The sequence below is a fragment of the Ochlerotatus camptorhynchus genome, unplaced genomic scaffold, assembly GCF_037179485.1.
Source record: "Ochlerotatus camptorhynchus isolate MF236.1 unplaced genomic scaffold, CSIRO-AGI_Acam_v1.1 ptg000265l, whole genome shotgun sequence".
NCBI classification, from domain to species: Eukaryota; Metazoa; Arthropoda; class Insecta; order Diptera; family Culicidae; genus Ochlerotatus; species Ochlerotatus camptorhynchus.
This window is the reverse complement of record NW_027040755.1, coordinates 933,137-959,655: the sequence shown is the minus strand read 5'-3', so window position 1 is coordinate 959,655 and position 26,519 is coordinate 933,137. Positions and strand designations below refer to the sequence as shown.

General features: G+C 40.2%; 2 protein-coding genes across 4 annotated transcripts; both read right to left on the bottom strand.

Moving 5' to 3' along the window:
- Nucleotides 1–858: 858 nt before the first annotated feature.
- Nucleotides 859–2,955, bottom strand: LOC135705281 (putative polypeptide N-acetylgalactosaminyltransferase 9). 2 transcript variants are annotated; one of them, XM_065226908.1, is made up of 4 exons: nt 2,834–2,955; nt 2,082–2,763; nt 1,608–2,017; nt 859–1,549 (listed from the first exon to the last, which is right to left on the bottom strand). In XM_065226908.1, the coding sequence occupies exons 1-4, from the start codon at nt 2,837–2,839 to the stop codon at nt 935–937; spliced, it is 1,713 nt and encodes a 570-aa protein (XP_065082980.1). In that variant the 5' UTR covers nt 2,840–2,955; the 3' UTR covers nt 859–934. The 2 variants fall into 2 exon arrangements, with proteins under 2 accessions (XP_065082980.1, XP_065082981.1); XM_065226909.1 differs by having other exon boundaries at nt 860–1,549; nt 2,830–2,954.
- Nucleotides 2,956–6,472: 3,517 nt separating this feature from the next.
- gprs lies at nt 6,473–24,764 on the bottom strand. 2 transcript variants are annotated; one of them, XM_065226964.1, is made up of 7 exons: nt 24,711–24,764; nt 24,038–24,375; nt 23,361–23,707; nt 12,491–12,766; nt 12,117–12,431; nt 11,985–12,052; nt 6,473–11,825 (listed from the first exon to the last, which is right to left on the bottom strand). In XM_065226964.1, exons 3-7 carry the CDS (start codon nt 23,688–23,690, stop codon nt 9,140–9,142), a joined length of 3,675 nt encoding a protein of 1,224 aa, XP_065083036.1. In that variant the 5' UTR covers nt 23,691–23,707; nt 24,038–24,375; nt 24,711–24,764; the 3' UTR covers nt 6,473–9,139. The 2 variants fall into 2 exon arrangements, with proteins under 2 accessions (XP_065083036.1, XP_065083035.1); XM_065226963.1 differs by adding an exon at nt 22,858–22,896 and having other exon boundaries at nt 11,765–12,052.
- Between the last annotated feature and the right edge of the window lie 1,755 nt (nt 24,765–26,519).

The window sequence follows — 26,519 nt, the reverse complement described above, 5'->3', positions numbered from 1 at the left end:
TGTAAAGATCTACGGCAAAGTTTACTATCTGTACTAATGAGAAATTTTCTCAGCTGCAACTTTACTGAAGACTGCATTTGAATTGAACGTTAGGATAATTAGTTACTAATTATTCAAGAAGATGATATTCTTCCGACATGCTCCATAAACTTCTCAGATAAGGCGATATGGAAAACAAAATTCAGGCTGCTATGTCATAATAGCAAGATGAAAACAGTTGATTAATCATATCAGACAATTATCGGCTTCGGAATCAATTAATAACCAATTACATTACAGCGAAGACAACATATCAACTCTTCCATTTTCTCGTACGACCGCTATGAGGAAGGCACAATCGCGTCATCTGCCGCTCAAACGGCTTCGAACGAATTTGATAACAAAGATTACATCCTCAGAAGAAAGCTTTGTGTATTTGCTCATTTTTCTATGCGTTGCTTCCACCTTCGCTCAAGTGCAGTGCTACTGTATCTGTAGCTTGGATTCTGGCAAAGTTGCCATTCTTCTTGATATGATGTCTTCGATTGTGATCTCCAGCAAATTTGTATCTGCTAAAATTTTACATAAGAGCAGGTAGCAAGATTTTCGGTAAATCATTATAGCGAAGTGCTAGCACGTTGAGAACAAAAAAAAACACTTTTCCCTCAGTAATTCCCACATAAACTATAGAAGGTCAGTGCAGTATGAGATCGCATCCAAACAAACTCAAATTTTGATCTGATTTAGAATCGATTGAGCCTGGTGGAGCAAAATCGATATTTTGAACCACTCTTGTAGACATGCAGGGCTTATTGCATGTAAAATTGGTAGAAAGATGGTTGTTAGTTTCCAAGAAATCTTGAAAATATTCTGAATTCTATAAACAATGCTCAGGTCCAAATTTTATTGCGTCTTCTTATTCAAAAAATTGTTTGTGACAGCCCTGCACTGACTTTCACGTTGCTTTCAAATTACTTGCATTATAGTACTGAATCAACCACTTCTGCTGTACTTTGGAATCACTACATTCAATAACCTTCAGCTTTTCATCACTCCACTCCAAGCATCGGTTGGTGTTTATGTGACGAAAGTGAGTCTCCTTCTCGTGATACACCCACAGTTGGTTACCACGCATCTTGTGGCACCGAATCATTTCCAGCTTACTTCCATCGTAATCCAAGCAATGATCCTCCCGAGTAACCTCTCCGTCAGCTGTGAAAAACCACAACTGATGTCCACCATGGCCATGACAATCACCAACCCCACGTTCATTTAAAGGAGGTGGCCACTCCAGGCATTGCTTGCCACCATGAAGCGCGCTTCGGAATGCCCCACGACCCACCGCTTTCGACGGATCAAACTGTTCCGGAAAGACGTTCTCCATGTACCATCGAAATGATTTACAATTCAATCGCTGCCGAAGCTTCTTCCTCGAGGACACATCTCCAAATTCTCCGCGATTCTTTGGTCCTCCGAAGGATTCGTAATAGAATAGAGCGTACTCGTCCATCCATACTTCGGCAAGGCGAACCGTGTTCCGTTTGATCGAGTTGTATCCGCCTGGAGTTTGCTGAAAAGGGAAGGGATAATTCAGTTGGCACTCAGCTAGCTCTGTAAGAATTATTTACAGATAAGTAGGGATGACCCCGCTTTTGGATATGTGCCACTCTCGAGCAGGGAACAATCTGCATCGAACCACCACACATCCACGTTTTAAAGGAGAGCTCCATATTTTCAGCCCCGTAGGTTTCAAACCCCTCGTCGTACCATCCCAAATGGGCGAAGAACGTTTTATTGATGGTAAACAAACCGCCGGCCATTATGGGAGTATCGAACGGTTCCAGAGGGTTTTCCACCTGCTTCTTCTTCTCGTGCCGTGATTTCCACTGAAAGTTGACCGTCCAGTCGAACGAGCCAAAGTACAACAGCGAGTTTTGCGCATTCAAAGCCATCGTGTCCTCGTGGATCCAGTCAATCGATGGGATCGCAATGGTTGTTGGATCACGGGTGACTCGATCCAGTTGAGCTTCCAACCAACCTTTGATGTTTTTTTTTTTTTAAATTATCTTCACATTAAATTATACATGTATTTAGTGACTTACCGACAATCACCTCGCAGTGCGCATCAAGAAATGTCACAATCTCTGCTTTTGCACTTTTTGCACCCAGAATTCTTGCACGTATCAATCCCTGCCGATGCTTTGCTCTAATTATCCGCACCTTCTGAAGCGGGCGAAAGTAATCATACAGCTGTGTTTTCAAATGTGCCAGCGTCGAGCAGTCATCCACCAGGATAATCTCTTCAACTAGCTCCGGAGGAGTTCGATTCAGAATCGAGTGTACTGTTCGCACAAGCACTGACCACGCTTCGTTATAGAATATAATGACAATCGAAGCAGGCGGTAGCTTGGGCAGAAACCGATCTGGCTCCTTACACCACTGATCTCGAATGTCTGGAAGTTTTCGGTAGACCGACACCAAATCTGAAGCATACTGATTCAATCCCTGCATGGCCCAACCGTCATTGATCTGTCTTTGAACGTCCACACTGATTGGTTTTTTCAGTTCTACAGCCTGACCCATATCGCCTGGTAGTAGCGTATCGTTTTCCTCCTTCAGTAGGCCTTGCATTTTGTTATCATCCACTGGGAGGTACCCTACAAGCTGGCTACGGGCAGATTGTACCATTGCGTGAGTTGCAGCGGAATCATAGTAGACCACGAATAATGCCACGCTCGCTAGGATCAACAGCACAACAAATACTGCTTTAATGAAACGTGGCCTCTGACATGGGGTAAAAACGATCAAATTTAATATTTAGTCTACTGTAATAGGCTTGTTTTCGCTTACTCACGCGCATTTTGCTTCTATTAATGAAGAGGTGTCACCGGTTAATAGCGATGTCAACAGGTGCGAACAGTGGAAGCATTGTGGATAGACTGATAAGCGCATTTCGTGCCGCTATCGGTGGGATATAACGCGTTGCCGTGAAGTAGTACTAGAATTCTATATAAAAAAAAAACATTCGTACCACCACCAACGGCTTACTGATTACGTAGCTTAACACACATTTTATTGTATTGAATCTGTATTATAAGGTTCTGTTTTTGTTTTCATATTTCTGCCTAATTGGTTACCCATTTCGGCAATCACCTTTACCTTTTATTGTCAGCGGGGCAAATTTGGCCAATTTGGATGCTCTGAAACATAATGTATCCTAATGCTAAAAATGAGCGCTCAGCCATCAGTTACCCTTTACATGTCAAAGTGAGCTTACCACGTAATGCGCCCATCACGTAGCTGTCTTATGGCGACTGGCGTTGGCAATGATAAATCGATCCAGTAAGTACAATTTGCGCGGTGTTGAATATAGAGCACCTTTGGCAGTATTTGTAGCTCACAGATAACGTTCCAATGGACATCGACAGTGACAGCTAAATCAATCAAATGAGTAGGGCATCGGTTCTTAATTGGTCAGGCTCGCTCAACATCGCTTCTTTTCATGTGCTTTCCGCTTAGTGGGAGTTCGCGAACCCCATTTTAAGAATTGTGGAGCCGGGGAAACAACGGCTTCGGCACTTCTTTACCTATTTTCGTCAGGGGGTAGTTGAAGAAGGCTGATCTATTGCATATAGGTCTCGATATAGGTACATCATATTCCAGAGTATCGTTTTGCTGAAAAAATATCACTCTGAGACTTCATTTATCTTCCAGACGATATAGCATTTAGATAAAAAAAAAAACTAATAGGTTGTATCCAAGACACGACCGTAGGTTTGACGTACACAGTTCGAAAAAGTAGTGTAAATTTCTGTTCAACATGATGTACATAAATGGAGCGTCACATATCATATAAGTCTACATTATATATCATGTAAAGTTCTGAGACATTTCATGCAATTTAGCAAATATAGCAAATATAATTGTATCCAAAAGCCCATTGTTGTAAACAACATTGTATACAAGTTGCTTGGTAGCGTAAAATTAAATACAAGTTGACGTGAATGAATGTTTACATCACTATTAAAATTCAGAATTTTTATCTGTGTAGGATCATTTTTTTTTGCAGAAAACCGGAGATAATTTTGATCACCATTGCAACAGTTGAACTTTTGTGTAATTTTCAATAGTGACGCTACTGGCTTTACTGAAAAAGAAACTTAAAAAAATAAAAAAAAAAATAAAAAAAACAACAACAACAACAGCAACAACAATAACAACAACAACAACAACAACAACAACAACAACAACAACAACAACTATAACAACAACAACAACAACAACTACAACAACAACAACAACAACAACAACAACAACAACAACAACAACAACAACAACAACAACAACAACAACAACAACAACAACAACAACAACAACAACAACAACAACAACAACAACAACAACAACAACAACAACAACAACAACAACAACAACAACAACAACAACAACAACAACAACAACAACAACAACAACAACAACAACAACAACAACAACAACAACAACAACAACAACAACAACAACAACAACAACAACAACAACAACAACAACAACAACAACAACAACAACAACAACAACAACAACAACAACAACAACAACAACAACAACAACAACAACAACAACAACAACAACAACAACAACAACAACAACAACAACAACAACAACAACAACAACAACAACAACAACAACAACAACAACAACAACAACAACAACAACAACAACAACAACAACAACAACAACAACAACAACAACAACAACAACAACAACAACAACAACAACAACAACAACAACAACAACAACAACAACAACAACAACAACAACAACAACAACAACAACAACAACAACAACAACAACAACAACAACAACAACAACAACAACAACAACAACAACAACAACAACAACAACAACAACAACAACAACAACAACAACAACAACAACAACAACAACAACAACAACAACAACAACAACAACAACAACAACAACAACAACAACAACAACAACAACAACAACAACAACAACAACAACAACAACAACAACAACAACAACAACAACAACAACAACAACAACAACAACAACAACAACAACAACAACAACAACAACAACAACAACAACAACAACAACAACAACAACAACAACAACAACAACAACAACAACAACAACAACAACAACAACAACAACAACAACAACAACAACAACAACAACAACAACAACAACAACAACAACAACAACAACAACAACAACAACAACAACAACAACAACAACAACAACAACAACAACAACAACAACAACAACAACAACAACAACAACAACAACAACAACAACAACAACAACAACAACAACAACAACAACAACAACAACAACAACAACAACAACAACAACAACAACAACAACAACAACAACAACAACAACAACAACAACAACAACAACAACAACAACAACAACAACAACAACAACAACAACAACAACAACAACAACAACAACAACAACAACAACAACAACAACAACAACAACAACAACAACAACAACAACAACAACAACAACAACAACAACAACAAGTGCAGGATTTCATGACCGAATTAAGGATGATTACAGGTACATTTTCAACGGAATTACGGTCGTTTGAACTATGGTTAGGGTTTCCGATATTTTCGGTTCCTTGAGAAGTGTAGTATTTTCTCCTGTATGAGCGGACAGTTTTTCATCATGTTTATGATGGTGCGTTAGATGGCCATATGATGTTCTCGATCATTCTATTACCCATGTTCAAAGAAAATTTTACTCACTCAATGAGTACCCTCACTTTCTACGATTTTGAGTAAAATCCATCTAAATTTTTAGTTAGATCGTTCATGTACTGTGTCAGTGCCCGGGGTATTTTACATTTGTCAACCCCTTATGCTTAGTATGAATCCAACATGTATTCGGTTTTGATATTCTGGTACCTACACGGTAAGAAAAAAGTACCCAACGGCCAGTTCACTTTTACCTACTTTTGACTAGTTTGTCTCGTTTTCTCCTTCTAATGTTGTCAAAAACGGAGGAGCAAAACCACCCAACAGGGGTAGTAAAGTGTGGGAACCCAACGTTGAGTATAATCATATTTACCTACTGTTGGGTACAACTAACTTACTTTTGCGTTGAAAGCTAGTGGAAAATTCCATACGAATTGCACACAAGTAAATGAAAACTACTTTGACCCGCTTTACCTATTTTTGGGTTCCTGCACTATAGTGCCGAGATGAGTGAAAATAACTTACTTTTGGGTACTTTTTTCTAACCGTGTATGGGATTTGACGTTTTAGTACAGTGGCATATTATGATTCAATGACAAAATTAACAGGTTGCTTCGATACTGCATCAACATGAAGGTTTCAAAATGTGGCTGGTAATATCCCCATGGTCGCTACAAGACTGTCAACCAAAGAACCAAGGCTTTCTCAAATAAAATAACATAATTAATAAATTAACAAACAAATAAAACTTAATCAACTGTTCCTTTTAAAGTTTTTATTCAATCAACATACACCGAATAATGGATGTGTGTGTGAGCGGAATAATAATTTTATTGATTTTCTGGAAATAATTTGATTATGTTTTGGTTTATCATCTCTCACCAAGTTCAGAATCTCTCCACTGGTAGTTTTATATCCGTTGATAAATTTTCACTTTTTATTTGTGTACTTCATGTGTAGAATAAACGTCACTTTAACGGTACATTAGTCAGTTTAGCGTTCGCTTTGCTTTCATTCTCTCGTATTCGTTTTACGTTGTAAATAAGGTTCAAGTTCGGTTCAACAACAATATATTGTAAGTTCATAGCGGTTTGCTTGAGAGTCAGGAGTATATGTTTGTAATAATACGGACTAACTGCGTCCTTGACAAATTCGAGATGACGTTCTCAAAATTGTGTATAGCTGATTTTGATTAATGGAGTTTCACCTTTCTGAGAGATAACGGAACATCAATCAATGGATTCAGTTTGGTTTTTGGCACATATGGGTTTGATTGGAGAAGGCTTTGCATTTGACTTGATGCTTTGCGTTTGGGGATTTTTTTTTTCACTATCGGACAAAATAGGCTGATAGATCTCAGAATTTTCTGAAATTTTGCCCACAGAGTAGAGTTTATGGTTATACGGGGCGATTTATTCCGGGCATCACGTACTTTGAAAGTTAATAACTCATGAACCAAGCATCGTACAAAGAATACTGTGCAGAGAACTGAAATTATTTTCACGTTCTGGTACTTATGGGATTTGACGTTTTGGTACACTGGCACATTCTGATTCAATGGAAAAATTAACGCGTTGCTTCGATATTCCATCTACATAAATGTTTCAAAATGTGGCCCCCAGGGAAAAATCTTTGTCGGATTAAGGAAATCTGTGGTCAAAATTTCATAACATTATGAGACCCTTCGGCCAAAACCTGCCGTAATTTAAAAAAAAAAACTCCATGTGTCTTGTTTATGATTGGGAAAGGAGTGAGATTTCGTAGCAACAGATAGTGTTTATAGATACTTAGATTATTGATAGACATTGAAAACAAACATCACCCCATTGCGTTGCGCATTTTGGTTATTTAAATTATGTTCTAGCCTTTATAGAAAGGGTTATATGGGTGGGTATGCGTGTTTGACATGATTTTTTTTATTATTATTTAAACTGTAGGCTACTAAAGTTAGCTATTTTTTCAATACGGCCCCATTGTCCAGCATTTTTGTTCGACGAAAATACTACCACGATCACCCACTGTCGTGTGGGTGGGTGGTATATTTCCGTGCGAATCGAAATCAGAGTGTAGACTTTTTTGATTGATTAAGGTTTGATATTTGTGTTTACCGTTTGACAGTTTTGCTTGATTTGATTGTTAGTGGTTCCGATGAAAGCTTGCTTTCAATTTTGATCCCTTGCATTTTCTCCACTGAATAGAAACGAAACTATATATAGAAACCATCAAAGTAGCTCTCTTGTAATTTTTTGAGCCAGAGTAACACGTGCCTGACGCCTATGTCATCTGTCAGCGTTTGAAAGAAAGTGTGAACAAAGTGATATAAGAATCTCCTTCCTTCCCTATGTTGCTATTTTCACACCTCAACTGGTCCGCCATTAACTAATAAAATACAATATCCATAATAATTGTGTCAAAGATTGAATCTTCATAGATGAAACTATTCCACTTTCACAACTCGGTGCACTCTTTCTATTCAACATTTCGTTTAAAATCTTGTAAATTCAATTGTTTATTTTTTAACCTCAGAGAACAGCCGTTTTGTTTGTATTTGTGTATTACTTTTTGGGGAAAATAACTAATGTTTGCTTCGCTTAAGTAAAGTACATTGATTCATGAATTCATTATTTCACTATTGTTTTTCTTACCGGTATTTATGAGTGTAATTTGAACACGATGCCTTTAAGGCTTTTGTTTGTGAGTGCATGAATTAATTTAAAACTGTTATTTGCATATGCATTCTTTTGCCGAAATTTCTAGTTTTAGAATGTTTATATTGTTTATCGTAAGGGAATTTATTTTTTAGGATAAAACTGTGTCATTATTCTGGTAGGTACTAGGACTGAAGTGAGCTTTATATGGCTAGAGCTGTTATAATATTGATTTCTGTCCAGATTTGGAACTTTTCATATTTTTCTAGGGTGAATCGAGTACTCACTACTCATTTATATTGAAGATTATGTTGAAATTGTCTTACAGTTACCAAAGTGTTATATTGATTGTTCATAAATAAGGGGAATTTGATGCTTTGCAGAAATAAGCTGGAAGGGCTGCGGATGGTGGATTCCTTTCGGCCTTACTATTAACTTCCTCAAACCACTTCCCTTACCAACTTACCCAATGCTAGCATATGTAATTGAGTATTTGTGAAGGAAATGACTGAAGAGACACAATGAATAACGATTGTTGCACTTGTACAAATAGAACTATGAAAAACGCCTCTTGATAAGTATTGTAAATCCATCCAAACATTCGAATGTAAACAATGCGCGACACAAAGAAGCATCAGAATAATCTCCCGACGCACCTTGCTACAGTGTCTGCTTCGATCCTATCTATAACTCTTCTCACAGCGTGCACTGTTTCCAGTGTCTCCTACGCTTTGTTTATTCACTCCTCCATTATTTTCTCTTCGTTCGAACGCCGCCGCCTACTTAGAAACTCTTGCCAATTTCCAGCAGCTTCTTACGGCGGCTGTCACGTCGTTTGTTTTTGTCCACCTTCTCCCGATTGCGTCGTTCAGCCGACGGGCAGATGGCATCCGGCGAGCTGTCCACCTTCTTCAACACGATCCGGAAGGTGAAGGTATGCTTGGGCGAAGCGCTGGCCGCCCGTCGAGGAGAGGGAGGCTCGAACTCGCTACCGCTGGACGTGTCCAGATGCGTGGAGGAGAGGCGAGCCGGGCGAGGTTCAAAGATTGAGGCACAACGTTTATCGGTACAGAGAAAGCGCGAGGAAGACTCGTTGGAGGTCTTGCGTGGCAGCTGAAAATGTTGCTTAGAGTCTCGTTCCGAGAACGGACTGCGAACATCGCAATGAGGCATCGATTCGAAGATCGAATCGTAACTATCCCGGGAACTGTAGTTGGACGACGTCTGATTCGAGAGGGGTGACTTGGCACGGTGAGGAGCGGAGTAGTGGGTCTTCATGCCTCCTTTGTAATCACGATTGCGACCAGGTTCGGATATTTGCTTACGAGCCTTGGGAATAACCGTGAACGCACTGCGTGGACTGGTCGGTTGGTAACCTTCAGCTAAATCAAAGTGAGTCTCCAGTGATGACTTACGACCATCCGGATACGGTCTCTGAAAAGTCTCCGCATCAACTAGTTCGATCGAGGATTTCCTGATATCAAATGGAGAAATCTTATCATCCTTCACCGATGTCCGTTGCGAGTTATCCAACTCAACTAGCTCGAAACTCGAATTCTGATCCTCATAGCTAGTGCTCTGGTATCGACTGATATCAAAACTCGTATCCATTGACGAGTGGCGATCGCTGACGCTACTCTCTCCTCGTCGATCGGTGGTATCGACCAGTTCAAAACTATCCCCACCGGAATCCAGCCGGCTGTGATGAGTTCCTTCGTGATCGGTTTCGCTCAAACTTCTCAGATTCTCTAGATACGGTGAACGAGGTGGGTCGAACGATGCCCGCCTCGATGGTGGTTCTATTTCAAACGTCGGGCACTGAATCGCCTCCGAATCTTTTCGCACATCTTCCGCCGCTTCATCGATCGGTTCCTGCCTGGTAAAGAGTGCTTCCAGTGACTTCTTGATTTCACTTACCGGCGTAATCTTCAACTTTCCATCATCGGTTTCCTCACTTTCCTGTGATCCACGAGGACTTTCTTCCTCCGTGATCTGATCGTGCTTGATATACGACTCGCCAACCTTTTCAAATTTCACATTGTCCAGCTCGAATGGAATCTCCAACGGATTGCTGACTTCAGATGAGATTTTTCCTCCATCGCTACTCTCAACATCACTGATCTCATCGCCACTCGATTTTTTATCCTTTTTATCACTGCTGAATTTTCGCAGCGATCTCAACGAAATCCTCGAGCCCATACCCTTCAGCTTCAGTGAGGTCATAATTGGTTCAAATCCTATCTCCGACATTTGCTTAGTTATTGCGTTGCGGCCAGCGCAACTCGACGAATTCTGGATGCTGGAAAATGTGCTCTGTCGCAGCAGTGGAGCTCCCGTGTTGGAATCGGCCCTGGAGAAGGCAGCTGCAAACTTGCTCGTTCTCGTGGTAACCTTCTTGGAGGGTTTCCTTACGAACGCTAGGATTTCCTTCATAACGCTTGTCTTCTCCTTTTTCTCCGGAGCAGTCGTACTCGAAGTGGCCGATCCAGGTGTAGTGGCCCCGGCACCTTGTAACTTTTGGGAAGAGGTAGACATTGGTATTGCTGGAGCATCCGGTTTCAGCGGACTACGCTCCGATTCCATCGACTTCTGTACGATCTCGTAAGTTTCCGATGGATTTGAGATGGTTATTGGAGGAATACTGCTAAGTGCTGTTGGACTGGTACGTGCTGAGCGGTCGCCGTAGAAACTTCCACTGTAGCGAGAGTGGAAACCGATCGGGCTACGGCTACGCTCTGGTGGAAGGTGCATAGTGGGACTTCGACGATCCTGAGCGGAATGACTGCTGAGTGAATTTGGACTGAACCGCTCCGTCTGGCCCTGCAGCACGTTAGAATACTCGGATTGTAGAGTGAAACCTAGTGGACTGCGCCGTCCGGAAGGGCTGCACAGGCCAGAAGGGCTTCGAAGTCCTGATGGACTACGCAATCCGGATGGACTACGCAACCCAGAAGGACTACGTAGCCCGGATGGACTTCGTAGACCCGATGGACTTCGTCGTCCGGAGAATGACATGGCAGTTGGAGACTTGCGGTCCATATGGACCTGGAAGCTTTGAGTGTACATTTGGTCGGTAATGAGAAGATTAGGGCTCTTACGTCCCTGTGGACTACGGTCGTTTAACATACTGTTTGGACTGCGGCGTCCCTGATTCAGATTCAGCGACGCACCCAAACTGCTCTTCCGGCGATGGGATGATCGCAGCGTTCCTTGGCGTGATAGAGCTGGACTTTTCTGCGAACTAATAGAACTTCGGTGCTCGAGATGAGCTGAAGCACTTCCGGGTGACCTGGGTACATGCTGCTGGATCTGCTGTTGTAAACTGTTGACGGGACTTTTGCGCTGTTCGGCATTGAAATTCCACGGCGATGGTGAACCGTGGCCTTTACGTTCCGATGGACTGCGTCGGGTACGGAAACTCTGGGACTTGGCTTTGCGTATCTTTGGGAGAGATTTTGAATGGTGGGATCTGGATGACTCTGGATTTGGAGAGGAGGGGCCGTTTAGCCTTTGTTAGTTGCTATGAGGTGGTCCACTAGCTGGATCACTGCTGCCACTAGAACTAAGCGTAGTGTTGGAACCATATGGGTCCAACGAACTCTGTACGGACATCGAACGACCATGTGACTGACGTGCCCTCCTTACTCGACTGGAGTTGGGGGAGAGCTTTCCGGGGTCCACACTTGTTGGGTCTGCCTGCAACAAAATCCGACTACTGAGAAACAGGAAGCCCACCGTACAACTACAAGCATTCACCCACCTGGAACGCCAATGCATTCATAATGATCGAATACGGCACAATCCCTAACGGGTGGACCTCTCTCATCAGCACATTCGCCGGAATCTTGTGGAATTGGATGTACTCCAAAAAGTTCCCAATCACCTCCTTCAGGGGAGTGTTCTGATTCGTGTCACAATACTTCTTGCTCCACATTAGTGCAGCTTGGAATTTGGTAAACTCATCCGCCCGAAGCTCCTCCCGAGCCAGTATCAAACGAACCACGTGCTGTGGCAGTAGAGTGAAGCTGCCCAAATTCAGCACCTCGTTGCCATGTTCGTCCACAAATTCCAGAACCTGAAAAACACGTTTCCCATCATTATTCCATATTCACATCTTGCCAACGTGCAACTCACCTTCTGCACCAAGCTCTTGGTGCATTTATACTGGATATATCGCTCGGCCGAGGCCAACAGAGCGCAAACCGTGTCCACGTTGATGCAACATTGGACGAATCCACCACAAGCACGCCGAAGCTCTTCCAACCCGTAGTAGTCGGCGGCATTCATCACCCCGAGAAGGGTACGCGGTTGCAGCGTGACACATCCCGTATGGATGTACTCGATCAACTGACGGAAAACGTCTGGTTCAAATTCTTCAATGATGAGCGTCTGGTGCTGCTGTCCCGCAGGCTGTGGAATGGATTTCGATTAGTACGTGAGGAGAAGGCAGAATCCGTTTCCGTTAAGCTAGTCTATTTTGAGAATAGATTATAGTGCTCTAGTACTATGATCAAAGTAACCTCTGTGGAAAATAGACGACATATGCAGTGTGCAGTCGCATTTGCGGGTGGCTGAAAGGTGAAGTAGCTATAGCAACAGCGGCAGTAGGCGTCGTATGAGAATGGGGAAAATAGGCGTTGAAGGTGTCTGTGATTGAGTTAGGTGAGCAAAACTACTAGTAGATTTGTTTGAAAATGCTAATTAATAGTTACGATACATTCAATAAAACTGGTTTAAGTGGCATGCATTAGAATAAGGGCACCGAGCCATTAATTTGTATTATTTATGAATTTGTCACACATCCAAAATCCCTAGATCCGTTGACTATGACTGGAGAAACAAATGTTTATTGTTTTGAATTAGCATCTCAGTAAAAATGAGCACTACGGATTCAAACCGGAATGATACTAAAATCATGATTTCAGAATATTTTCATTGAAATTTCAAAGTGACTAAAAAGGGCAATATTTATGAATATATTCTTACAGGTTGCACTTTCCAAGAAGTACGTACCATCGCGTACATGGCTCGGACTTTGTACAGAGAAATGCATAACGAATATTTGAATTTGTAATCATGAAAATGTTTGAAAGCTCTGGTAATAGAGTGCAAGCATTTTATGTAATTTAAATTTTATAGTACCGCAGCTTTCTGAATATTGTGAGACTCAGTATTTTAGATTAGAGATTCCAAAAGCTCCATGAGTTCAAAGTAATTCTGAGAGTTCTTGAAGTTCTGTGAGTCTTTGAACTTAATAGAGTTCTTGTTGGATACCACATAGCAAGAACAAATGGTAACACTCCGTAGTATGTACCACCTAATAGAAATATTAAAAAAATGTGATTCAAGAAAATATCCTAGATTCTGAGGCTTTAACATTTGTGTTGAGTCTTAGATAGCAAATCCAAACACGTAAAGCAACCAACGATACAGACAAAACGCTTGCTACTATTACCACGACAAGCTCTTTCTGCAACACAGCTCGATCGGTGTGATAGAAGAATAATGATTGTTTGCTTGCCTACTTTGTTGAAATATACATGGTTGAGGACATAGCTTGATCGGAATCGAGAAAAGACATAACAAAAAAATCCCATTAATACACGTGTATCCCCTAATATAGTAAAAATACCATAAACGAACTCTATCCCGGATGAAAGTTCAATAATAATTTTAAGTAGAATTTAAAGGATATTCTGAGTGTGGCTAGTTAGTTTTCTTTATAAAAAAGACTTTCAGCCGTGGGCTAGTTTATTTCATACTTACTAGAGTGGGAGCCCTCCCTAAAATCAGAGCTGCTTCTGTCGTGGTTGCTGTCATAACTATTCACCGGCTGTTGTTATAATAATTCGTGTGGTGTTGTCGTATAAATCATTCGTTTGTACAAGACATTATATAATTATATAATTATATAAGAAATATAAAGTAGGTCAGATATTGTCGGTCATCCATGTTCGTTTTCAGGTGCGAAGCTAAGGTTGGTCTTTGTGAGGTTGTACAAAATTCGATCGGACTCAATGGGTTAGGTGTTTTCCAGTAGTCCAACTTCTCGGATAAAATCGATTAATGCCGCGGTTCTGGTCGGATTCTCACTAAAGGCATCTCTGATACTTTCCGGTATGTCATAAAATTCGTGGGGCCTCTCATATTGTAGACAGTGGCATATGATGTGCTCTATCCTGTGTGAGACATGGCAGATGTCGCATATCCTGCGGAAAGGTCAGTTCCCGGAGAAGTTATGGGAAATGTTGGTGTGCCAGTTCTTAGGCGAGACAACACGATTAGACCTATGTGTGTCTCGCTTGATCTTTCGGATGAAAGTATCCCCTGAGCGAAGCCAATCGGCCTACCAGGAGTCCCAGATCACCTTTGAAACCCGATGGGACCTCCCGGGTGTACATAAGAACTTCTCGTCCGGAAGCTGCCAGGGTGTCGGCCTCTATATTCCCGCGGACACCGCAGTGTCCAGGGATCAAGATAAAAACGGTGTTCTTGTGTGTTTATTTCTGAATACCCTGGATCCAGGGATACTTGGAAACTTCCAGCCCGGGGGCTGCGACCACACTGACGGAATTTGTGAAAACCACGATTGGTCTGTGGGAAAGACGGAGTACTGGTCCGGTAGCAGGTGGTATACAAACATTTAAGAGTCTGTAATTCCTATAACAATACGCCCACGGGCTGCGGAGCCATTCCGACGGCTCGGAATACGGAATACGGAATACGGTTCGTTTAAGTTCTGCTACCGATTTCACTGGTGCGGGGGAATTCGGTCCTGCCCTAAACTTCTACTTAATTGCCACGTCAATTAAGAGTCTGGGCCGGTCCCAACCCCCGGCTCCTGTCTTCTCGGTGAAACTTATTACATATAATATGTGTGGTCAGTTGGTCAAATGGAAGCTTTCCGCTCTCGGATGGAGTGGACGGAAGATGACCAAAACAAATCCGGATAGCTGCTCGATACGTGTTTGGAGATTAGCAGATTGCGGGAGAGACACATGATTTCGATGCCATAGAAAAGACGTGACTCGAGAATTGCTCTGACAAAGCGGAGCCGGTGGATCGGTTACTATCTGGGGAGGCCGTCCAGCGATAGAATGGAGAAGATTCAGTATGGTTTTGCAAGCGCATTTGCCGTTGTCGAAATGTGCAGTGAAAGTCAGGTGTTGATCAAGACGAAAGGGTATTCTGAAGATAATTTTAAAGGAATACTGAGGTAGATTCAGAAAGGAATTCCGAGAAGGATATTGAAGAAATCGTATTCTGGAGATAATTCCAAAAAACAATTAAGATAAGATGAAGAGAAAAGAATATTTAGAAGAAAATTCCATGGCCACTGCTGGTAAATATCACGGCCATCATGTGACCATGAGAAAAAAAGGTTCTCTCACCTATATATCACCAATGATCAAGCACTCATTAGAATAATTTTCATCACCACCACACATTTTGACATCAAAATTATAAACTGATATAGATAAATGTATGCAAGCACAAGTATGTAATCGGTAGAGTGAATGCTCCTTAAAACTTGAAAAAATCTTACAGATGTACTGTCCTGCCCGAGATCGCAGTAAGCCGTGCTTGAAATCTAACGTGCATATTTTTGCTGCGTGTTTTTCTTCCTCGGATTTGGCATTTTTTCCATTAAAAATCATTTGTTGGTGCTGTAGTTGAGTTTTAAGTGTTCATTAAATTGTGCTATAGTGGATTGCCCCCCAGAGCCCGGTAATCCGAATTCGGATGCCAAACTTTCGGCGTGTAGTCGATAGTCTCGTCACTGTGGGCGAGTTTGAACCCGGTCCGGTTGGCGAATCAGCCCGGGAAAGTGCTGTTAATGTGTCCGTCGCGAGTTTTGGTGATGATTCGGTGTCCGACGTTGCCGGGAACCAGCAAGTTTTCCGCTTGCAAAAGTGGAAAGTGGTCTCTCGCCGGTGTCGGAGATTGCGAACAATTTGAAGGATGCCTCGCTTGATACGCCCAAGCTTAGAGGGCGGAAGCTAGTGGCCACGAATGGTTCCTGGGAAAGCACTAGACGCGAACCTCCTTACAGATGACAATTCCAAAGCAAGAAAATTTGTTTATGTTAAAAAGTCAAATTTTACTGGACAAGGCTTTGGACCGTACACAGCAAAAAAATAATTTTAATGGCACATCAATGTGGATGCACTTCAATCGCGTCGAAAATATGGTTCAATATTACTTGTCAAAAAGGAAAAAAATATCATAAATACAGTGCATGAACTGACATTACGCTGCTTTTACTGTATTTGTTTATTTTTGTGGCCATATAAATTACATGAGATTTTCGACTCGAGATTTTACATCCTCTTGGATGTAATATTAAAATTTATTTTTCGCCGTGCAGAAAGTGTAAATATTGAAGAGCTTTTGAGTGGGGTGAGTTACAGGAATCTTTCGAACAGCTCGTTTTCTGTAGGTGCACGGAGAAACGAAAGAACCCCAAATTTACATAGAGAAAGTACTTAAAAATAAGTTCTCCTCTAACAATACTGTTTTGGATACAATTCTATTATCATTGATAAGTACATTCAACTTAATCTTGAAGTAAAACCAAAACAGTTACTTTTACTTTGATGCTCGATTTTGAGTTGTTTAGTTTTCTGAGCTTTGACAGTATCTGAAATCATGATTTTAGATGAAAATTTGTAACGTGCGCCTAGAGATGAACTAACCTATGGCTAAAAATCTCTTAAATAAAGATTTAAAAAAAAAATGTAACGTGCGCCATGTTAGTTCGGCTTCGTCGGCTGCTGTAGAACGTTTTAATTAGTGAAATTCGAAGTTAAAGCCGTACGGAAGAAAGTGTATAGTAAATTAAAAAAAAAGAAGTAAAATAATTTGATAAGTAATATTAAACTTTAATTCTTCCTAGGTCTATGCAAGCATGTCTGCACCATTCACGATTCTCGGGATTTTCCCCCACATTTCCCGTGAAATGCAAGTTATCGCTCTAATAAACGAGGACCATACATCAACGATACCACAAATTGATCTACATTACCACATATCAAGCTGAACATTGCATTAGGTCCTAAGTAACATTTATCGCTTCTCTTCACCGACTTTATCTTTCGTTAATAACTTGAGCGCATAACCTTTTTTGTTGTGTTTGTCATATTAGATGCTTCTTTTATCGTTCTGTGTGCTGAAAATACCTGAGAATGTCTTTACATGGTCGTGGGGATACAAAGAGAAAGTCGACGAAGAGAATCTGTCAATGTTACTTAGGACCTAATGCAATGTTCAGTTTAATATTGTTGGGATGATAACCCGAATAGGTTGTTATGCACTCTTTTTGATTATTTTCTATGCGGGCGCTTATAATTTTAATTTGTTTGATAATTGTTATAATTTACCACATAACCGGATTAAACAGACTCTACGTTAAATATTGATTCAAATTGGAGAGGTTCTACTATCAGCTCTGTCATTATAGTTTGTTGATGTCCCAACTAACAATTTTCACGACGTAAACGCTTTACTCATTTCATTTATTCAGTCTCAAGCTGTATTCAAATGTTATACAATATGAGGAAACCTTTACTCAACCTCTATACAAGCAAATCTGGCGAACTTAGTCAGCTACTTATGACTGTTGTGACGGTTGGGACAAGCTCTTATTGCATATCTATTTACACTTCTATACAGCTTTTATCCTGCTGTTTAGTTGCGTGTGAACTTGAAATGCGCTTACCCGATTATCCAATAATCACTACACAGTTGCTTCTTGACAAACTATTATATATGTATATTATATATTAATATTGTTTACGATTTTTTTTTTGTTGAGGGAATTTATCAAGTTTATTTTACTGCGAATCAAATAAATCGAAATTAGTTATAAGCACACCACCAAATCATTTACACTGTACCGGAACCTGGAATCGAACTCGAGACCAGTCTTGTAAGCGGTCACGGTAGTCGACACATTTTCTGTGATAATTGACTGCCTTTGTCTCCGACACTTGCAAAACAAGCTATCATAGTACAGTACCAAACTAAAATGTCGTATGACAGGCTCTGTCATACGACACTGTCGCCGAAGACCGTCACGAATGTATGTATTTTAGTTTTTCTCATAATACGAGCTGCTGATGGTGTGCTTGTGTGAATTCTGAAAATAGCAAGCAATGATGTCCTAGTAATAATATTTCTGATCAGAAATGGTTTGATTTACACCAAATTGAGGAATTACAACGAAATCACACATGTCATATGATAGCTATTTTGATTATTTTCTTTTAGCTCGAATGTTATTCTACCGCTCGTGTTGTGTGAGAGAGACGACGGTAGAGCACGAGTGTTCGAATACAAACAGACTGTCGCGTACGACAACGAAGCGAGTGTAGTAAAAAACGTCAACTGTTTCAACCCCTGCTCGAGACGACACCATTGGCGAACCTTGATGCTACCAACTTCGCTACGCCAACACTATGAACTGACGTACGCCAAAATAGATGCCCTTCTTCAACAAGATCGCTGAGTAGAGGCTTTAAAATAGTGCACATTAATCACTTTTCTCGACTAGTTAATTCAGCTTTGTAAAGAAAAACTGCACACGTCTAAAAATAAACCTATTTAGTTGACAGTAAAATGGCTTCCGAAGTAGCGCTAACACAGTTTATTAGGGCAGCCCTACTTTTGCTCAATAAAACAGATGAAATTATCCTTAATAAGTAAAAAAAATCTCCTTAAAATAGATCGAATTGCTCCTTAAATGATTGACCAAAATACGTTAAAAATCTTAAAATGCTCAGTAAATATTTAAAGTACGCTCCCTAAAATAGAGCTGAAATGTTCAGTAAAAATGCACAAATGCACTCAATGATTTACTGAACATTTCAGCTGATTTCATGGTACTTATTAACCTTTCTACAGCAGCTTTTCCGATGATATATGTTACAATTACACTTCAAAATGGTGCAAAGCGGTGCATACTAAGGAGCATTTTCAAATGCTTAATGTGCAGTTGTCTCTATTTTAGGGAGCGTACTTTAAATATTTATTGAGCATTTTAAGATTTTTAACGTATTTTGATCAATCATTTAAGGAGCAACCCGATCTATTTTAAGGAGATTTTTTTTACTTTTTAAGGAACATCGTCATTGTTTAATGATTCATTTACATTTTTACCGTTTATTAGTTGAGTACAGGTTGTTAAGTTGTTGAAAAGGCACTTTTGATGTTTATGTTATTCAGCAAGAGTGGTTGGTTTAATTGAAGCCACCAAATAAGTAATATATTTGCTTTATTAGCTTTGTTTTGCAGCCAAAAGTTGCATCTTGCATCTTGCATATAAGCGACATAAGCGTTTATAAGTTGAGTAAACGCTCTCCAAAAATATTTTTCTAGCTTCTGTTTGTACAGCAAAACGCTGGCAAAGTTGGCTTATAAAGCTGAAAATATTAGTTGGGTCATTGTCACTGGGAATATTTCATTTCAAAACCTAATCAATGCTCGAAGTTATTTACGTGTTAATGGAGGAATTCTTCAACTTGCTGCTATAACAATGCAAATTTTCGAAAATAGGGTCGATAAAATCGTAAGTTTTGCAGATTTCATCTAGTAAGAGAAAAGATTTTAATTCCTTAGAAGGTTTGAAGCATTTTACCACGGCAGACAAGGCAATGTGTTTTCGTTGTGTGAAGGAGCTGAATTGCAAGGGATGCAGTTAATCCGGACTGAATCGACATCTCGAATCAACTCATAACATAAACTTGAAACGACCATCAGAATCCCAGCATCAACCGAGCTCTTTGAAAGACTTGAAAACAAGCAAAACAATCAAGTTTTGTCAGGCTACCTAAAACGCATAGAACAATCTGAGATAGTTGCGAGGCTCGCTGCTGTTGATGAATTCTCGATCGCTGGGGTCGATAAAAGTACTTTCATTCGTTAATCGCCCACTGGTAGGAAAAACGTGATGAATCTGATTCGGAACTTCCATGAAGATGCCAAAAAGCACGTAAAATGTAACAGTGTTTTAAATAAATACAATGATCAATATGTTTGTTTTGATTTGAAAACAGGTTATCGAGCAGATTGAAACTCGCCGTGCTTATAAGTTCAGTCTCACTCTATACGAGTGGACTAGTCTCAAAAACAGGAGATATCTGAATGTTAACTTACATTGTGCAGATGGAAGGACTTTCAATCTTGGATTGGCTCGAATAGAGGGGTCTTGAACGTATGGTTGATTTGATTCAGGAGAAATTGGCAGAATTCAATTTGACCAGCGCAGATGTCATTGGGTCAACCACAGATGATGCGAAAGTGATGCTCGAGTTTGGTTCTCCAACAGATTACCTGCAACAACCTTTATATGGCTGTTTCCAACGTCCTTTATAAATATGCAGTATACTGATTTCAGTTCTGATGAATTTTGCTAGTACACTCATGTGTCCAAATAACTCTCGGTGAGCAAAATCTCAAGTATCTCTCGGTCAAAGAGGATGACATAGAAGCAGTACAATCAACAATCAATACGAAACTAACGATTTTAAATTGGCTCACTACTTGACTAGCCTATTGGTCCCAAGCAAATCGATTAATGTATCCCATTCTAGTATAAATTCCAGTACTACACTATGTTTGTTTTGATTCGCTATGAAAGTTTGACAGATAAAATGAGGGGTTCGTGGATTTTATTATGTTTCGAGGGGTGCACCGATTAGCTTGGGACCGAAGATAGTACCAGAGCTGAGCCAAAAAGTTGAGCTCGTTTCTGCGGGACCTTCTAGTCTTAGAGTTACCTCTATGGTACAATCACAGTTCGTTTTGCTTCTTTATCAAGCCGTAACGCAGATCTCCTCCAAGCTGAAGGAACCCTACATTTCCTCATCAGTACTCTCAAGGACCAAACAAATCACATCGGAAAACGGTTTTTCAAGCGGTGGTCACGCGAATCTCTGAAAGACGCAACGTTGAACTTGTATCTTTGCTTCGTTTTCTGCGGAACAAGGATTGTACCGGAACAAATGAACTTCTACTGGCATCTCGGACTCAAATTCTGAAAATGGCCAAATCGGTAGCATCAAGAGTAATCGACTTGACAAGTGATGAGAATAACTTATCTTCATCGAATCATCCCGTTCCGGAGACATCTTTCTAACGGACAGAAGAAGTTTTTTTTTATTAAGGAGCCGTTGGCTGGCTCGTCTCCGAATAACAGAAGAAGTGCACACAGAGTCAAAAGTGAAGGTTGATGTACTTAGAGAAAAATTTACTCAGTGCATTGATGAACACACTTCTAAACGCAAGGTACCTAGTACAAGTAACACTGACATTGCCAGAAATAATCCAAAAAGAATTTGCATTGAATGAGCTACATGTAAAACTTTCTCCCAACATCGAGAAGCTTTTCAAAGCTTTGAAAAGCGTTAGGCCAACTTCGACCGAAAGTGAGCGAGTTTTCTCATCATCATCAAAATGTTGTGTTTCCTTAAGTCGCATTTCATGAATTAAAATTAGCCAAAGTGATATCAGCAAAAGTCAACAGACATATTTAACTTGAAGCAAGGATTAAAAGTTCATCTTGTAGTTGTTATCTGATATGCGATAAAATAATAATTAAATTAAATCGTTGTTTAGTTTGTACTACTTCAATCGGAAATTCCCGAATCCCGAGAAGTCCCGAGAAATCCTAATGTTGTATTCCCGAATCCCGGGATTCATAAAATTTCAGGAATCCTCTCTCCTTGCTCCATACATCGAGTCAACCAAGGAGGTCATATACAAGCGGAATAGCCTCCACTAGCCAGATGATAATTCCAAAGCTAGTGAAGTGTTATTCGTGCTGAATGATTTATTGTTCTCTTTTGTGTTCCTACCACATAATTTCAATGTGATTCGGATGAGAAGATCAGCTGCAGTCTGAGGAGAGAAGAGTGGAACCAACGGGATATTTGTATACATCGCAAAGAACTCTATTTCGACTAGTTGTGAGTACAAAAGACTTAATTTTGAGTTCTTCCGATTCTCCGCGTGACAAGTTTATGGTTGATTTTAATCATATTCGAAAAAATCAGTTCAATTTGATGAAAGATAGTCCAGTGGGTGGACGGGAGATTCCTGTATTTCCTTTTAAATCCGTTATAATTCGAAAAAAATCTCTACATAAGGGCTTCCGTTAAGAGGTGCGACAAAATTAAAATGTTTGTAAATATTGCCTTCATTCATTACGATTTTTCTCATTCAAACTTTGTGCTCATAGCGTGCAACAAACATTCAAGAAGAGAGGTGAAATTCAAAGAATCTAAGAAGTAACTGTTTTGGAGTTATTTTTGATCAGAATAGTAATAACAAATATAAGTATTTATCTACACAATAAATAAGAATACAGCGCATACAATCAACCACAGAATAGTGTTAGAAGTAAGTATGTCAGTCCCTTTAAATAGTATCACACCATCGACTAGGAGGAAAGCAAAGCACTACATAGGACAGTCCGGATTTTCCGTTTTCAAGGTTCTCTTTACCTCAGCGATTGGCGCCAGCTGCTGATTGAAGCCACTTCGCTAGTGTTTTTGGCGACGGTGAATTATTTGTGACAAAAGTGACAGTGGTTTTTAATTTTTTGATTTATTGACAACAATTATTTCGTGATTCGTTGCACCAAAAAAGATATGGAAAGAAGGGGGAATTGGAAAAGTGGACAATGATGAAATTTTTTCAAACACTACACTCACAACACGTACGTAGCTTTGAATGATTTTATGTACAGGATCAAATGGATGCGTTCTTGGTATGCATTTTTTTTTGCTGGATAAAAAGCTTTAAGTTTTAGCAAATCCTGACTTCGTTTATGTACAATCGCACAGTTAAATTAAAATTCGAAATTTGTTTAATCCTTTTTTTAATCTACTCTTAAAATCATATTCAAGTTTTCATTCGATGATTAGTGCATAAACTTTTCATGATTTAAAAGACATCTGCTCAAATAATAACATGTTTTAAGTTTGATAAACTTATCAAAACTTACCTGCTGGGCAGCATTCTGTAAGTTCAGCAACGGTTCCGAGGATCGTTTCAAAAACAGACGCAACTTGTTCTCCCTTGGAGGTGGTTCTTTCTTGCGCTGAGGAGACGGTGCCTGGTAGAGCATCTTTTGAAAGACACGGGACCGTGCTGCCAGGACGGCTTTTACCGCGCAAACCGGCTCCCGGGTTTCGCCCACCAGAAATGTGACATCGCATAGCTCCGGCATCGAGGCGAGGAACTTCATGTCCTCCGCCAGACCGGACTTGTTCTCGAACGTCGACAGGTCCGGCTCGGCATCAGCCATGCCAGAAAGTGGCAACACTTCAGGCATAGCTGTTATTTCTATTGCTACGAACAACAAAAAAAAAGAAGATATTATAATTGAATCTATTAAAGAGCCATCGAGCAATTTTCCATCCGACCGAATGAGGCCGATTGGTGTCTGGTTCCATCAATTTCTCATTACGTCGTCTGAGTAGGCTACGGATAAAACAGTTTCCCTTTTTCGATTCGGGTCAAACAGAAGGGTAAAAAAAAAGAAAATGGGATTTCCAGGTAGCCATGCCAACAACGCAACGAACGCTAAGAACTGATGAACTGAATGACATCATAACGCCATTTATTGGGTTATTTTTAGCGTCCACTCTCACCGAGAGTTGCAGGCAAACATAAACAAACCTGTTGCAATCTTAGTAGCTTTTCTGCGAACTGGTTACTCAGGAAAGGGGGTGGTGGATATGGTGGTGGAGTTGTTGTTTTGGATAGTTTTGCCTACTGATATTGTCGGGGCTTTCTTATCACGCGCTGTCACCCCGGGGGAGGAAATATTTGTGCTCTTGGCTTGCTCCCGTCACCGGAGAGGTGAGAGAACCAAGTGTTGCGCTTCCACACTCACACAGCTAGCGAGCGAAGCTTTCCACACGCACACTCACGCACCAACGCAGCTCCCACTGCTTTTCCAATGGCCTCCGAATTTTCCACTTTTCCACCTGGATCACTTGGATTCAAAAACTGGCCTGTAAGCGAATGAAAACGGTTGCTATGATCAAGATTTGATTTTAATCGATGGAACAGTGTTCGTTTTAGGATTGTAAGCCAACAAATTATCCCATTTCAGACGGATGCGTCCGCTTGGCATGCTAATCCCTTGAATTAGGATCCAGTGTTTCAATCAGCTAACAAATTGAAATTTCCACAAATTTCCACCAACTTCCACAAATATTACAAACTAACCCAGAACGGACAGACGTTAAAGTTAAAAAACGGACAATTTTCACAACGGAAAGTACTGCAAAAGTCCAGAAATTTTCCACTTTTGGTCCCAGCCCAAAAGCTGGTGAAAATGACCTACCTCAGCTGGTAAAGAATTTGCTGCTAACAATCCGCTGGTGATAAGAGAACTGATGGTCAGCTTTGCATCATCGATGCCTTGCAACCTCAGGGAATCGGTGGAGATAGAGGAGAGCCTTGAAATATGCACGAAAAAGCGCATGTCCGCTCAGCAACCTTCGACAGGAATCCTCTCTGTTGTCACGCTTTTTGCCTAATGTTCCATGTGATTTGTGTTCCCAGCATGAGGTATGAGGACCTAGTTGCTGCTGAGATCCTAATAAAGTGGAGCTTCAGAAATGTCAATCGTAGGAAGCGATGACGGATGCAGACGCAGACATGCTCACGTTGTTGCGAGTCAAGCGAACATGCTTTGAGAAGGGTTGCTGCACGTGTTGCATAATTTTAAGAGAGATGGGATAGTCGTTACGATCTTAGTGAAGGACGATTGGACATTTTATTATAACAGGACCTGCTTTGGGAAAATATTCATTTAAAAACTTGAATTTATTCACAACTATTATAAAGCGAGATCTGCTGATTTTTCCATCAGGTGGTATGTGAGATAGGGAATATCTAGGTAGGCTATGATTTCATACATTGCATTTCTTAACAGCTTACAAGCAGAGGTTTATGTGAAAGTGCAGATTTTTTGTTTTTAATTTTGACGCTAACATTTACAGATTTTGGAAGTTATAGATGATGATGATGATGATGATGATGGTCTCACCTCTTACCCCCACAAAGGTTTGAGCTGGACGATTTATCTTTAAGATAATTGAATATGACATTTTAACCAGGTTGGCAAACAAAATCGAACTGGTTTCAGTTACAGATATAAATTCCCTCTAGAGTTTACAGTTGCTTCACAGCGATATAAATGTGGAAAAGCTCAGGCGTCTACCTCTTAGTTCGCCTTTTTGTCCACCTAAAATATTCATAAGTATTACAAGCAATCAAGAGTTAATGAACAATCCTCAAAGCATCCTATTACACTAGCAACTCCGCAATCTGATGCTATCATAATTTTCAGCAATGTCAGGAATGCTCACGAACCCCCAACATTTGCCAGAAAACTTACTACTAACTTATGGTATCTTCCAAATAAGCTTCAAAATTGCATTTTTTTTTTATCAAATGTTAAATTCAGTCCTCTATATCCGTAATACGCGCGCTAGGCTCAAACCTTTGTAGACTACTGTTTTTTTTACTACTACTACTAATATAAAAAATCCATCATCATCCTCGTGGCGAACAAAATTTTTTGCAGTGCTACAATAATTATTAAAAAGTCGTTATAACAGCTATCCATACAAAATAATCCGTTAAAAATAACTTCGTCAAGATAGGGGAATTTACGTATTCTCGACAAACTAAGCAGTGACCTTCTTTCTATAGCCTTTTTCTCTAAGGAACGCACACATATGCAGTATTGGTTTGTTTACAATCTTTTGCTGCCAGCTGCTCTAACAATTTCAGTCGAAAGAATTGTCAAAAACTGTTTTGAAACGCTTTCACAAAGCTCCAATCTTCTCTAATGAGAGCGAGTATTGTCGGCAACCAGTTGTTCTTCGGCAACCGTTCCATTTGAACTGCATGTAAATCTGCTGTTCTATTATCGGCAACTCGAAATCAGCTACAATTTGTAGTGCGTGTGTTGCATTTCAAGAAAACCTTGCTAGATTGCTTTTTCTCAGTGATAAAAATATAGTCAAATTGAAGCTGAAAGCATAAAGAATCGTTTGCATGCATTCAGCGAAGTGTTCTCGTAAGCAAATCCAGTGAACATAGTGTTTCAATTTGGGTTGCCGAAAATAGTCTGTCATGCCGA

Coding starts and splice junctions, on each gene's coding strand:
- LOC135705281 (XM_065226908.1), bottom strand. Junction 2,018..2,081: donor GCACTGCGAGGTGATTGTCG/GTAAGTCACTAA, acceptor AAAACATCAAAG/GTTGGTTGGAAGCTCAACTG. Junction 1,550..1,607: donor GGGGTCATCCCTACTTATCT/GTAAATAATTCT, acceptor TTCCCTTTTCAG/CAAACTCCAGGCGGATACAA.
- gprs (XM_065226964.1), bottom strand. CDS start 23,690: ATGCCTGAAGTGTTGCCACTTTCTGGCATGGCTGATGCCGAGCCGGAC. Junction 12,767..23,360: donor TACAGAATGCTGCCCAGCAG/GTAAGTTTTGAT, acceptor TCCATTCCACAG/CCTGCGGGACAGCAGCACCA. Junction 12,053..12,116: donor TGAATGCATTGGCGTTCCAG/GTGGGTGAATGC, acceptor ATTTTGTTGCAG/GCAGACCCAACAAGTGTGGA.